We start from the raw sequence: 12,441 nt of genomic DNA, 5'->3' as shown, positions 1-12,441 counted from the left end.
ATCCGGTGCCCACATGCACACTGCCTTTCCTCTGTTTACCCCAAACAGCATCAGCTCTCGGGTTACCTTGACTCAATGTAAAGGACATAATTAGACCTGTATGCAGTGTGCAGGGTAGATGTGCAACTCACCTCCACCAAAGTGCCATGTAGGTAGATGTGGACATGTGCCCTCATGTGGTCTTTTGAACTGAAAGGTTTCCGGTTAATTTAGAAGCACTCAGAATCAAGACCGTAGGCTCAGACTTGCAAGGCCACTTCTTGCTTTTGTGTTGTCTTTGATAACATTTGCTCAAGCCACAATGAGCACAAAGCCCTGAGTGCAATGCAAACAGAGAGTTGCATTACATTATAAACAGGCGAGGTCAGGTGTTTTCATTAAACCCCTCCAGCTTTAGCGTGTCCCCACGGTAACCGACACCCTTTACGCGTCTATTGCCAGGCTGAATGGCGATATTTTAAAATATCCAAGTGTCCCAAAAGGTCTGCTGTAGTAATCAGAATTAAAATACATTATGTTTTGGCTTTAGGTTCCATGTGATTTCATCCACTTGTTAAAAGAACTGGCTGGTTCCCGTATGATCATTGCAACACGTGTGACTAAAGATTTCATCTTTCTGTTTGAATAATCGACTGCATTGTCAATGTCCAGTAACAAATACATCGCATTTTGTCATCAGGGCCCGGTTTTTCAAAAGGTTTAATCCGGATTAAATTGATCCAGATTTAGTAATCCTTTTTTTTGCGATCCGTGATCACGTAATCCAGTTTACGTTTGAGCCAGTTTTTCAAAGCAACATCGGATTGGATCAATCTGATCCGGATAGGAACTTTTCAGGATCGCCAAATCTGGATAACCAGTGCTCAAACAGGATAGGAAATCACAATGTAGAACTATAGATATGTAAAGAGCAACAGGTAGAATAGCCAGTGTGGAGTCAATATAAGTTTATTTTTTATTTGAAATGAAAACACACACATTTAAAAAAAACTAAAAACAAGAAAAAACCCACTCCATCCTCTTCCAGCAGTCCGCTCATCTGAGACCTACAACACAAACACTGTACATTGAGGATATTTATAACAAGTTTCAAATATATTGAATAAAAAAAAAGACTTAATGTCAAATACATAATAATTTCAGACTTCCTCATCTGATGTGGAGAGACCAGCTTGTCTGAGCGTGTGCAACAAGGGACGCAATAGTTAGACACTATTTCTGATTTGGATTTCTTTTGGATTTCAAAAATCAGTGATTGCCATTCTTTGCATTTTTTTGGTTATTCTGTAATCATTGCATGCATCACTAATACATATTCTAAAAACAAAAATATTTTCAATTGTGATAAATATATATATCAATTAGTGACAGAATAAAATGTATTGTTTTTGGTCAATTTTGACAGCTGTTTGGAGGATTATTTTATGAGGCCAAACTCTTTCTACCTTGCTGTAGGCCTATACTGAAAGGCTGAATACGTTAAAGCCTACCTAATCACTGTAGCCTGACGGATGAACAAATAAAATTAAAACCTCATGAATAAATAGGATATCTTGTAAGATACTGGATGATCCAAATATAGTATTATTTGATACATTTTTAAAGTTTTCATTACATTTTGGGCATGAAATCCACGCTGAATCCACCCTTCTGATGGGATCAGTTTAATCCAGATTTTTTGGATCAAAGTGATCCAAATCCTACAAAAAGTTCTGAAAAACCCAAACTAAAGGTTTGATCCGGATCTAAACCAATATTGGATTACGTGATCTAATCCGATTATGTAATCCGTTTTTTCTTTTGAAAAATCCATTTTCAAGATTTGATCCAATCCGTTCTCCAAAATCCTAGTGGATTACTTTTGAAAAACCGGGCCCAGAAGATTATAACTTTGGATGGTACCCACTTTATTTTTCTTCCTCCGAGTTCTATGGCATCCTTTTAGATTAAGATAAGGTTTTTAATACAATATAACAGAACAACAAGGTTTTTTTCATCCATTAGATTGAACCCTCTTGGAACCTAACATCTTTTACCATTGGGGTCAATTTGACCACAGCTATTTAAAAACCCAGATAATGATCATAATTCAGGTTTATGTATTAGGAACTTTGTGCTTGTTTCTTGACTACCTAAAAAATACATTCAATTAAAGAAAAAAGACAACCACCCCCGTAAACATCTGGGAATACCTGCTTGGCGACTTTGGAGAAATATTTTTCAGATGCTTCCCCGGGGGATTTACCAGTGTACACCTGCATATTCCAGGCGTATCTAGACACGTCATCATCCACAGTCACGTAGGGGCCTGGATGATAAAGAAAAGTGGAATCGCTGAAGCCACTTGTCCCATATGTCCCGTATCGTTGCAAGTTTGTCCCGCTCTCGTCGGCGCCGCCTTGTTTCTCGGTCATCAAAGCGCGTGACACAGGAGAAAACATGGAAGGTGTATAGAGACGTGGGGGCTGGAAACATTGCCCTTCCCGTGTCAGCATTGCAAAGGTTCGCTGTTCGCTCTGACCTTTTGACTTGTACACTCCTGCCAGAATGAGCGACTCAATGTAGTCACGCCTGCCCTCTGGATTTGTCATCTCAAGTATGTCCTTTTTGCTTGATGTGTGTAATGAAGAGCTCAAATGGTGATTTTATGTCATGGACATGGCTGACAGCGTAACTGGTGGGACGTGGAACCAGCTACAACCCCTCCACCGAACCCAAATTCATTCAAACGTGTTACTTTGTCGATTATTGGATAATATACTGCAGGTGCTTGTGCTTGTTTTATACAACAGCCTGGGGTCAAATTGACCCCAAAGAGCACCGATGCGAACAGCATGTATATTATGTTAATTTTATGTTTACCCAGTTGTTCCCAATAAATTGGGAAAGGTGATAAAATATGAAGCAAAAAAGATGATGTTAATAATTTATTTGGAGACGTTAAACATTGAATGAGGTCAAATTGACCCCAAAAGTAATAGGAAGGCTAAACAAACAGCCAGTGTGAACAGGAGGAATGATTGAAGCAAGCAAACTGGTTTCATTTGAGGACCTGACTGGTGTTAAAGTGGACATGACGCATTGCGAACCGCCATTGAAGGTTTTAGTTTTAGTTACTTTTGATGAAACGGATTTGGTTAATAATTCTAACATACACAAGTTTCAATTAACATTTTTTAACATAATTTGTTATCTTACTGTGCAGTTTGGAGTAAACAGTAACAACAGAAGCTCACATTCATAAAAGTTCTCCTTCACAGTATAATACAAATGTTTTACAAATGCATGTTGCAAATGGTGACGCAACAGTTATTTCGGTTTTCTGCCACTGAACTTGTGTCCCTGAATAACATGTGTTTTCTTCCACCAGAGGGCACAACGGTTCCACAGGCGTTTCCCCGTGTAGAGACAGAGGAACCTTTTGTCCTTTCTCTGCTTAGTGTGAGAAGTTTGAGAATGTTTTCTTCTTCTTCTCTGTTTCTGTGTGCAAAGGGGAACCAGGAGAGGTTTATGACGCTCAGTCCAGAGGGAGGAGAAATGGGAGGAAAAAACACTCTCTGTCTCTCGCATTCTCTCCCTCCCTCCCTCCCCCCAAACTTTTCTCTGTTTCTCATTTCTGTCGGAATTTCAGACTCTGGTGTTAAATTAGGAAGGGTTTGTCCCGGCGGTCAGTTGGACCTTCAGACTTTTGATTAGGTTCTGTGGTCTGGTTCTGTGTGTTAAACCTTGTTCACTTTCCTGCACATCATCTTTTTTTTAGTGTTAAGAATGTAGCTGGACAAAAGTAAGTTAGAGTCAATAAGAAAAGGAAAAATGATCATATTTGTTGGCTACATATCAAAACGTAGGCAACAAATATCTAATTATATACTTGTCCTGACGGTTTCTGCTGTTTCCTCCAGTGCATAAACTACTGCAGTAAAGCACTTTCTTTGTGGTACACTGCGTAGTTCCTCCCAACATGCAGCAGACCAGCAGGGATTGGCCAAAGGTTTTCCTGTGCTGGTAGAGCCAATAAATCAGACTGCATTGTTTTTTTTTGCACTGAACCACGTTACATCAGAGCACATAGGCAAAGAAAACTTTATCTCTTTATCATTGTGTCTTTTATTATTTTATTATTATTAATAATACATGAATGAGGAGCGGTTATGGACGAAGATCACATTTGGGCTCATTTCACAATAACATGGACAACAGATTTAATTATTTTACTATAAAAAATAATATTACACACAACCCCCCCCCCCCAGCTGCTAATATTTTTTATTTTATTCTTCCTTTTCTCAACTCGTTTGAAAGAAAATGTTTCACAGAGCCCACATTTTCAGTTGGGCTGATTTCCTTCTATTTCACAGCTCCACGTTGACACAAACTCTCAAAAAAAAGTGTCCTTCTCTATAGTAAATCAACTTCTTGTCGTATTTTTACTTTTTATACATCTTATAATCACTGGTATGGTCACAAAACACTCACATTAACCACACTTTTACTGTCTGCGTACAACATGGTTGCATATTAAACAGAATACTGCACTTGTGTGCTTGTGTAGCAGGAGCAAAGTGGAAAACATCTTGCATGGCAAATCCTCAGCTGACACTCAATCAAGCTACTTCTTCACAATGAAAACTACATTTTCACAAGAATGCATTGAATTAGAACACAATGGATTTAAAAATCATGAAACGTGTAGAATACAAAGCACAGTCTCCTTCTCAGTGACATTTAGAAAAGGTTCCACTGAAAACTAATAAGAACACAACTATTCTATAGCTTGACGTCTGCGAGTCGTCACGTTATTTTGAACATCACAAACTCGGGTCACTGTTCTGACCCTTATCGCGGCGTACGTATGTTCTTGTACTGGCACAGGAGCAGGTGCTTGAAGGTGTTTTTGAAGGTGGCGTTGCAGAGGGCGTAGCAGGCTGGGTTGATGGTGCTGTTGATGTAGCAGAGCCAGTAGCCGATGGTCCAGAGGGAGTTTGGGATGCAGACGGAACAGAAGGTGTTGATCAGGACCATCACGTTGTACGGCGTCCACGTGGCAACGAAAGCGACCAGGATGGCCATGATGGTGCGCGTCACCTTTTTCTCCCTGGAAGAAATGCCCTTCCTTTTCCACTTTGCAACAGCGTTCTGCTTTGTCATCTAGAAATGAGAGTAGAAAAGATGTTGTTTATGGTTCTTGGGCGTTGGAACAAGCTGCAAACTTGGGTGAGGGTTAGGGTTCGACGCATTGGATATTTACAAAGTTTTAAGGCTAACTTGTAAGCTAACAAGTACTTATTTATACATACAGAAAATATGGAGGAACAATAGCTTTCTTTTTGAAATGCATTTCTGGCCACCTGGAGAACGTTAGCACGTATGGGATTTTGAACTGGATGTTCATCATCTAATCAGCATGTTAGCATGCTAACATTTCTCGATCGCAATGAACAGAAATTAAAGCTGAGGCTGATGGGAATGTGTTCAATTTAGCAGATAATTAAATAATCAAAAATATATTTTTTATATGTATATTCAAATTTGGATCACTACAGTTCACACCGAGGTCAACAAGAATCTCTAAACCTAATTGTATGACAAGCCAGCCACTAGAAACATTTCACACAAAGCACAATGGGAACCCCTTAGTGGTGCTGAAGGGTCACAGGATCGCTAGAGCAAGCTTCACCCTCAGAGGACAATGATTTTCTGTACCAAACTTTATGACAATCGACCCTGTGGAGGAGGTATTTGGAGACGCTGTAAGGTCCGACGGTGCTTTACCTAAAGCGCTGGAGCTTTAAGTCTAATTCAAACTCTAAAAGTCTATTAGAGTTTAAGTCTATTCCAAATCATAAGGTCAAAGCTTTGAGCCAGGCGAGAACTTTACCTTTAACAGTGTCCTCGCTGGCACACTTTGTCTGTCAGCTGATTTCTCTGAAGAAGGTGTTTGCTTTGTAGTTTCTCCACAATCAGGATCTTTCCCTAATGAATCGGGGGCCTCGGTGTCCTTAGTTGTTGACGCACGGTTCCTCTCCTCATGACGGGGCCCATTTCCATTTGGCTTCTGCAGCATTTCCTTCTCCTTTTGGCCTTTAGCCTCCAGCTGAGCCTCCTTTCCTGTGATGCAGTTGTTCTGGCGCTCACACGCCTCATCCTGGCTGTGAGAGGGGCCCTCTCCCAGACTGGTGCCTGAGATCTTTCTGCTGCTCTTCCTCATGCGGCTGCGGCTCGCCTTGGATATGCGCCAGTACAGGTAGATCATGATGGCGACTGGGAGGTAAAAAGCCGCTATGGCGGTCCCGAACGTCACCGCGGGATTTGAGAAAAACTGGATGTAGCACTCGCCGAACGGCACGGTCCTCCCGCCCACGACGAACTGCCAAAACAAAATGGCGGGAGCCCAGAGAATGAAGGACATGACCCAGGCCGCCGCAATCATCAGACCCGCCATCTTGGTGCTGCGGCGCGCCGGGTAGCTTAGCGGTTTGGTGACGCAGAAGTAACGGTCGAAACTAATGATGAGCAGGTTCATGACGGAGGCGTTGCTGACGACATAATCAACAGCCAGCCACAGATCACACACCACGGCTCCCAGGGGCCAGTAGCCGATCACTATATAGACCGTGTAGAGGTTCATGGAGCAGACGCCAATAATGAGGTCTGCACAGGCCAGGCTGAACAGGAAGTAGTTGTTGACTGTCTGCAGGTTCCTGTTTACCTTTAGAGAAACAGAATGGGGCAGGCTGTCAGATACTAATCTTTTTTTGTCTGCGCATATTAGATTACCTCTCTGTACACGGTTGCACGTGCCGTATTGTCCTGGTGTACTTTTCAAGGTGTTTAGGAGGATACATTTTGAATCGTAAATGATTTGAATCGTAAAAGCAGAAAGTCCGAACCTTTATGGAGAGCATGACCAGGATGTTTCCGATCACAGTGATCACACTCACAGTTGCAGCCACCAGGACGATGAGGACGATCTCCACAGCTGAGTACGGGCTTCCAGAGGAGCGGCCGGCGTCGTCACCACTGCTGCTGAAGTTGGTGTGGGACAAATTCAGAGTCTTCATGCTGTCGGGTTTTGGATATCCGTCTCAGGCTCAAATCATCACTGTCCAATACCTGATGAACACAAAAATTCTAAAGTTAAATCTCTTTCAATGGGTTTTTTCGGATACCAGTTACTTTTCTACTGCTCTGCTTATTTCTCTCTGCACAGCTACAAATTGCTAAATAATGCGTAGCTTTCAGAGTGTAAACCTCCTGCCGGTTTGAGGGTTTTTTAGGTGTGACCAGGTGAGCAAATATGGGCAGCAACAGCTGTGTTTGCTGTGTCTGCTATTGTACGTTCAGCTTGTAGATGTTAATTACCTCGAAGGACTTTTTGAAACCATGTTTTATTATGATTATTTGTTTGGGGGAGTTTTATACTTATATGAGGGATTCCTTGGCCTGAGCTCTACTGTCTTCAGGAACATCATGAGCGACCTGAAAGTTTTACGAGACAGAGCTTCCTACACCTCCACAGAGTTCTTGAACGACACAAATCCCCCCTTCATAGTGTAAGAAAATTAAAGGATACCAAGGAATAACACAAAATCTCCTAATCTTTTTAATGTGTATATTGACCAATTTCCAACCACACAAAAAATACAAACGGTTCCAAATACCGCACCTGCTAAACACCTGTTTGGTTGTGTATTCAAAAGCTTACCAGCAAACAGTCAGTAAAACACCACAATAAAGGCATTAAAGGCAATAAAGTATTCCTACAGTTACTGTAATGTTTTAATATGTTATAAAACATCAGGAATACACCAATGTACACAGCATATCAATGTCATTAACTGATGTATTCTGATCATAAAATCAATGTCAAGATACTTAGTTGAGACCATGATGGTTGTTGGACGCTGCTGAAACCATGTAAGTGACTCCATTAGGCCCCTTGATAACATCATCGTGCACCTGAGAGATGTTTCCTTCCTGCTCTTACAGTCAGATGAAACTTCATTACAGCATCTCCAGCTTTATCCCTTACTAATCAAAGACCCATTCTGAGCCTTTTCTCTCGCAGACGAGAAAGAGCTTTGTGTGTGTGTTTGCGTGTTTAGTTCTTAGGTCTCGACAGCCTCTGATTCATAGGTTTGACTTGTCTAAAATTACCTGGTTAGATTTGAGCAAACAAATGGGGGTTGGATTAGAGTTAGTATGCGGTTAGGGTGTGTGTGTGCACATTAGCGCCTCACCGTAAAGACATTTTGTGTTTTTATCAGTTTATAATCACGTAAAACTACGAATTCTTGTGTTTCCGTTTCCTTATAATGAGCCCTTCATGTCTGCAAAAGGGTCCTCTTCGCTGACTCCGTGATGTTGCACCTACATGTCTGTAGAGTTGCCCAGAACAGTCAAACCAAACTCCAAGAGCCTGCACTCGGGAACAGTGCAAAATCTTTTATTTCCACATTTGACAGGAAGTTTTTCCAAACCATTCTCACAGTTTTGCACCTGTGTCTTTTTTGCTGTCTTTCCGTATTCGTGTTAGGGTTGGCGACGAGGCCGCTGCCCCTCGCTCGGCCTACTGCGACACCCAGTTTGGGAACCACAGGCAATGCTGGAAAAAAGGCTTCTTCCCTTCATTCACGCTAACACGCCCTACATTACTGGACCTCCCTAATTGTAATGGAGGGTTACTGGAGAGAGTCAGGGAGGCAAGCAGCATTTCTCTGACAGGCACAGAAACATGGTAATTAGATCCAGCAGAAGCCGCCTGCAACAGCTGCACCGGTAATAAGCGTCTAGTAGTACTCATCGGGCTGGGCGAGCTCGGCTTTAAGAAGTCTCTGATATGACGAGCGATACCACAGTCCGCTGCAGAGTGCTTCACTGGCCGGGGAGAGGGGCTTGTTTGCAGAGACTTTAGTTTCTGTCACGTCAAAGAAACGCTTTAACGACTGCAGGGATTCAAAGGGTTACACTACTCAATATTTATTTGAAAAAGAGATTCCGATCTCATAAATGTATTTTATGGTTTAATGAACAAACGTATTTCAGACAGAAAGTCTGTAGCTTCATTGTGGATGTTTGCCAAGATGGATTTTAATCAGCAACTGCAAAGCTTGTAAATACAAATGCATGCATATGACATTGAGGGAAAGATACGCAAATTCGGTACATACATCGTTATAGGCATTGTTTGACCGAGACGTTCTAATTTGTGAAAACAACATTTGAATAATTATAGACTATTATATGACCAGTTGGAAATTTCACATCAACCTGAGCTTTGGCTTCGCACAGCAGTGTAACAGACAGAAGAAAATAGAAACACTGAATATTCAACCCACGCACTGCCACAGAGCCAGTAAGAAAGAAAAGTGAAGAGGAAAAAAAAGAAATAGCAGAAAAGAGTGAACAGTGTGGCCCGGACAACCAAATACATCTGAAATGATAGCGTGTAAAAGAGATATCACACAAAGAAGGGTTAAACTAGTCTTTTTTGGAAGAAATAGGAGTCGTGCTCGGGTCAGAAGTAAACAGGATTTCAGACAGAGGCTGTTTGAAATCAGGTTTACCCCTGAAACACGAGGTGGTGTAATCAGGGGGATTCCACAGGAGCAGGGAGACCGGGGAATCCAGAGGCGGGAGCCACTGCTGGCGGCTGATTGAAACCTTTCAGCGGTGATGATAAACATTTCTAAATCAACCTCAGGGAACAATGAAGACAATCAAACCCAGTCCTGCTCTTCAGTTATCACAAGCAGGAAGCTGAGACAGCACGCGGAGGCTACAATTTCAATCAATAACGGATCACACCGTAATCCTGGAATATTTATTGGTGACGCTTTAATCAATATGTTAATATTCCCTTCATGGTGCTTCATCTTTCTACAGTGGATAATTTTGTACTCAAAATGCATTCATTAGACTCAGCATTGTTTAAATGAAGACTTTCTTCTTTACATCGTTACAAAGCAGGAAATCCTTTTCTGACATCATGAAATGTGCTGGACTCTGCTGCTGCCTCGGCTTGAACACATTCGTAACATTTGCACTAGGTACGTTCCTTAAGTCAGGGTCATTTTCTAAAAAAAAGTATGTCAGTAAGTGTCCTTGTTTGCAGTAGTTTGGTACAAAATGTTTTCTTACCTTTTCAGCGGGGAAGGAGATGAATGAGCGATTTTAGTTCGGTCCATGTTACCCTCACCTCTGTTAGCACACTGGAGCCCAGAGAGAAGCAAAAAGTAACCCTGTGTGGATGTCACTCCTCCTCTGACAAGAACATGTGCGTGTGTGTGTGCGCGTGTGTGTCTGTGTGTGTGTGTGTGTGTGTGTGTATGCGCGTGTGTGTCTGTGTCTGTGTGTGTGTGTGTGTGTGTGTGTGTGTGTGTGTGTGTGTGTGTGTGTGTGTGTGTGTGTGGAAGAGAGACTGAAAGCAGGGAGGGGTTACAGGGGCTATTAGCTGTGTTGCGACCCTTAAGCTACGGTCGCATATTTGAATAAACAAAAGACGGAGACAGAGAGAAATGTTTGTTTCAGGACCATGGAAAGCATGGGCCTCCCCGGGAACAAACCACCGTGTCCTCTTGCGTTTTAAGAGCTGTAGCGGACGTCGCGGAAAGACGTTTGACTGAGTCTGACGGGACGTAAAATGGGAAAGCACTATTAAAAAGGAGGACAAAAGGAATTTATTCTGTTGCTGCAGGACGTTAACCTTTAAGACTCTGTTGTTTTGACCTTTTAACCAAACCCGTGGCTCAGTCTGCCCCAGTTGGGGGATGACCTTACTTTGATGGAATTACTACAAAGAATAATCATTCATCTCCACAAAACAATATTGCAAAATGACATGAGCAGCGTGCGCTCAAACAGACCCAATGATTTGATATGAGAAAATATGGGATGAGTTATTACGCTTGTCCTGGTCCAGACATACGGCACTTATGATTCACATCAACATTGGTCTTTTACTTTGTTCAGATTTAATGTAAACAGTATGACTTCTGAACATTTCATATTCTGTGATTTAATGTAAATATTGTATCATCATTTTATGAACTATTGTCTCTGGTTTCTTGCCGCCGAGAAGCTTTCCAAGACACTCTGGCATGAAATAATAATATTAGTAATTATCAGTATTACTCATCCTGGTGACTTATGATCATACAGACCTTTCAAGATAGATATAATTACGCTGTGGTACGGTTTGATGTCAACAGTAAAACATAATTGGTAAACACACATTGCTTAAAAGGTTCAGACGAGAAGACGGATTACATGCGTCTGTACGGGGATGTGAGGATACGGCCTGCAGCCAGTTAGCTTAGCGTAGCACAATGACAAGAAAATGGGAAAACAGATAAGGCACCGTGCACACTGCCTTGTGCATTTCTTCAGTACCCCCTAAATAATGGTCAAATGTTTACTTAATAGTAAACAGCAAATTGAGATTTTCGTCCTGTTGCATATTAGCATCTTTTTGCATCGTAACTGCCAGTTGACAAGTTGCACTATTGTAATTTTCCTGAATACAGGGCATTGCATTGTGGGATTGTTAGCATAAAGAGGCACACACATACATAGTGGATACACTTTCATGCAAAATTTGGCGCACAACTACCCGTGAAACCAATTCTTTACAGTATAATGTTTTTTAAATCAATCAGATCCATGTTTTTATTGTGTGGGATGCTACTGTATAGCATGTTCTTTTTACTCTTGAGTTACAAGTAAGTTGGCGTGTGTTCAAAAGCCCAACACAGAAATGAAATGAAAGTGTTTGTGAAAATATACAAATCACATTAGGTCACTTTACAGTAACGGAACACCATCCTTCAGAAGTTGTCAACCACCACTCTGTGTGCATGAGGAATATTCTAAAAAAAGCTCACAATAAGGCTCTATTCGCCATATGAAGCGAAGCCCCGAGGCTGCATGGAAATGAGGTCATCTAGTTGGAGCCACAGCAGCTGTTTAAATGGAGAAGGGCCTTTCAAACAGCAGCCCAACGCTACAGACAAGACAGCCTTGTGTTTTCATGAGGTCATTGATGCATGTCAAAGATCTGGAAATTAGATATTGTATATAGCAGGCGTCTCAAACTCGCGGCCCGCGGGCCAATTGCAGCCCTCGGGACGATATTTTGTGGCCCCCGCCTTCATATGAAAGTGTAATGTTAGTGCGGCCCGCGAGTTCCATATTGTAGCAACCTCGCTGTTAGCAGCCACTTACAACCTCCACCCCAGCGCCGACCGTTCCGTTCGCCGGTCGGACCGTCAGTGTCATCCCCCCCGTCGGCCATAATGGTCTGGCCCGCGTTCGGTCGAGGTGGGCTGCATCTGGCCCGTACCTGACTTGAGTTTGAGACCCCTGGTATATAGGAAAGAGAGACACTGTATTTTGTTCTGTTGTCACATCATTAGTACTCCATATAAGTACGACATCGTGTGC

The 12,441-nt window shown here is 42.1% G+C and overlaps 1 protein-coding gene across 1 annotated transcript; it reads right to left on the bottom strand.

Moving 5' to 3' along the window:
* Positions 1-4,091: 4,091 nt before the first annotated feature.
* On the bottom strand, positions 4,092-10,278 carry LOC120809871 (muscarinic acetylcholine receptor M2). The gene is made up of 4 exons (XM_040164026.2): positions 10,141-10,278; positions 6,891-7,113; positions 5,879-6,709; positions 4,092-5,148 (listed from the first exon to the last, which is right to left on the bottom strand). Exons 2-4 carry the CDS (start codon positions 7,059-7,061, stop codon positions 4,837-4,839), a joined length of 1,314 nt encoding a protein of 437 aa, XP_040019960.2. The 5' UTR covers positions 7,062-7,113; positions 10,141-10,278; the 3' UTR covers positions 4,092-4,836.
* Positions 10,279-12,441: the final 2,163 nt, after the last annotated feature.

The sequence above is a fragment of the Gasterosteus aculeatus genome, chromosome X, assembly GCF_964276395.1.
Source record: "Gasterosteus aculeatus chromosome X, fGasAcu3.hap1.1, whole genome shotgun sequence".
NCBI classification, from domain to species: domain Eukaryota; kingdom Metazoa; phylum Chordata; class Actinopteri; order Perciformes; family Gasterosteidae; genus Gasterosteus; species Gasterosteus aculeatus.
The sequence above is the reverse complement of the archived record's forward strand: the minus strand, read 5'-3'. Positions and strand labels throughout refer to the sequence as shown.

Excerpts from the sequence above, each read along its gene's own strand:
- LOC120809871 (XM_040164026.2), bottom strand. The coding sequence starts at position 7,061 with ATGAAGACTCTGAATTTGTCCCACACCAACTTCAGCAGCAGTGGTGAC. Across the intron at positions 6,710-6,890 it reads TGGTCATGCTCTCCATAAAG|GTAAACAGGAACCTGCAGAC; the intron begins GTTCGGACTTTC and ends GTTTCTCTAAAG. Across the intron at positions 5,149-5,878 it reads CAGCGAGGACACTGTTAAAG|ATGACAAAGCAGAACGCTGT; the intron begins GTAAAGTTCTCG and ends TCTCATTTCTAG.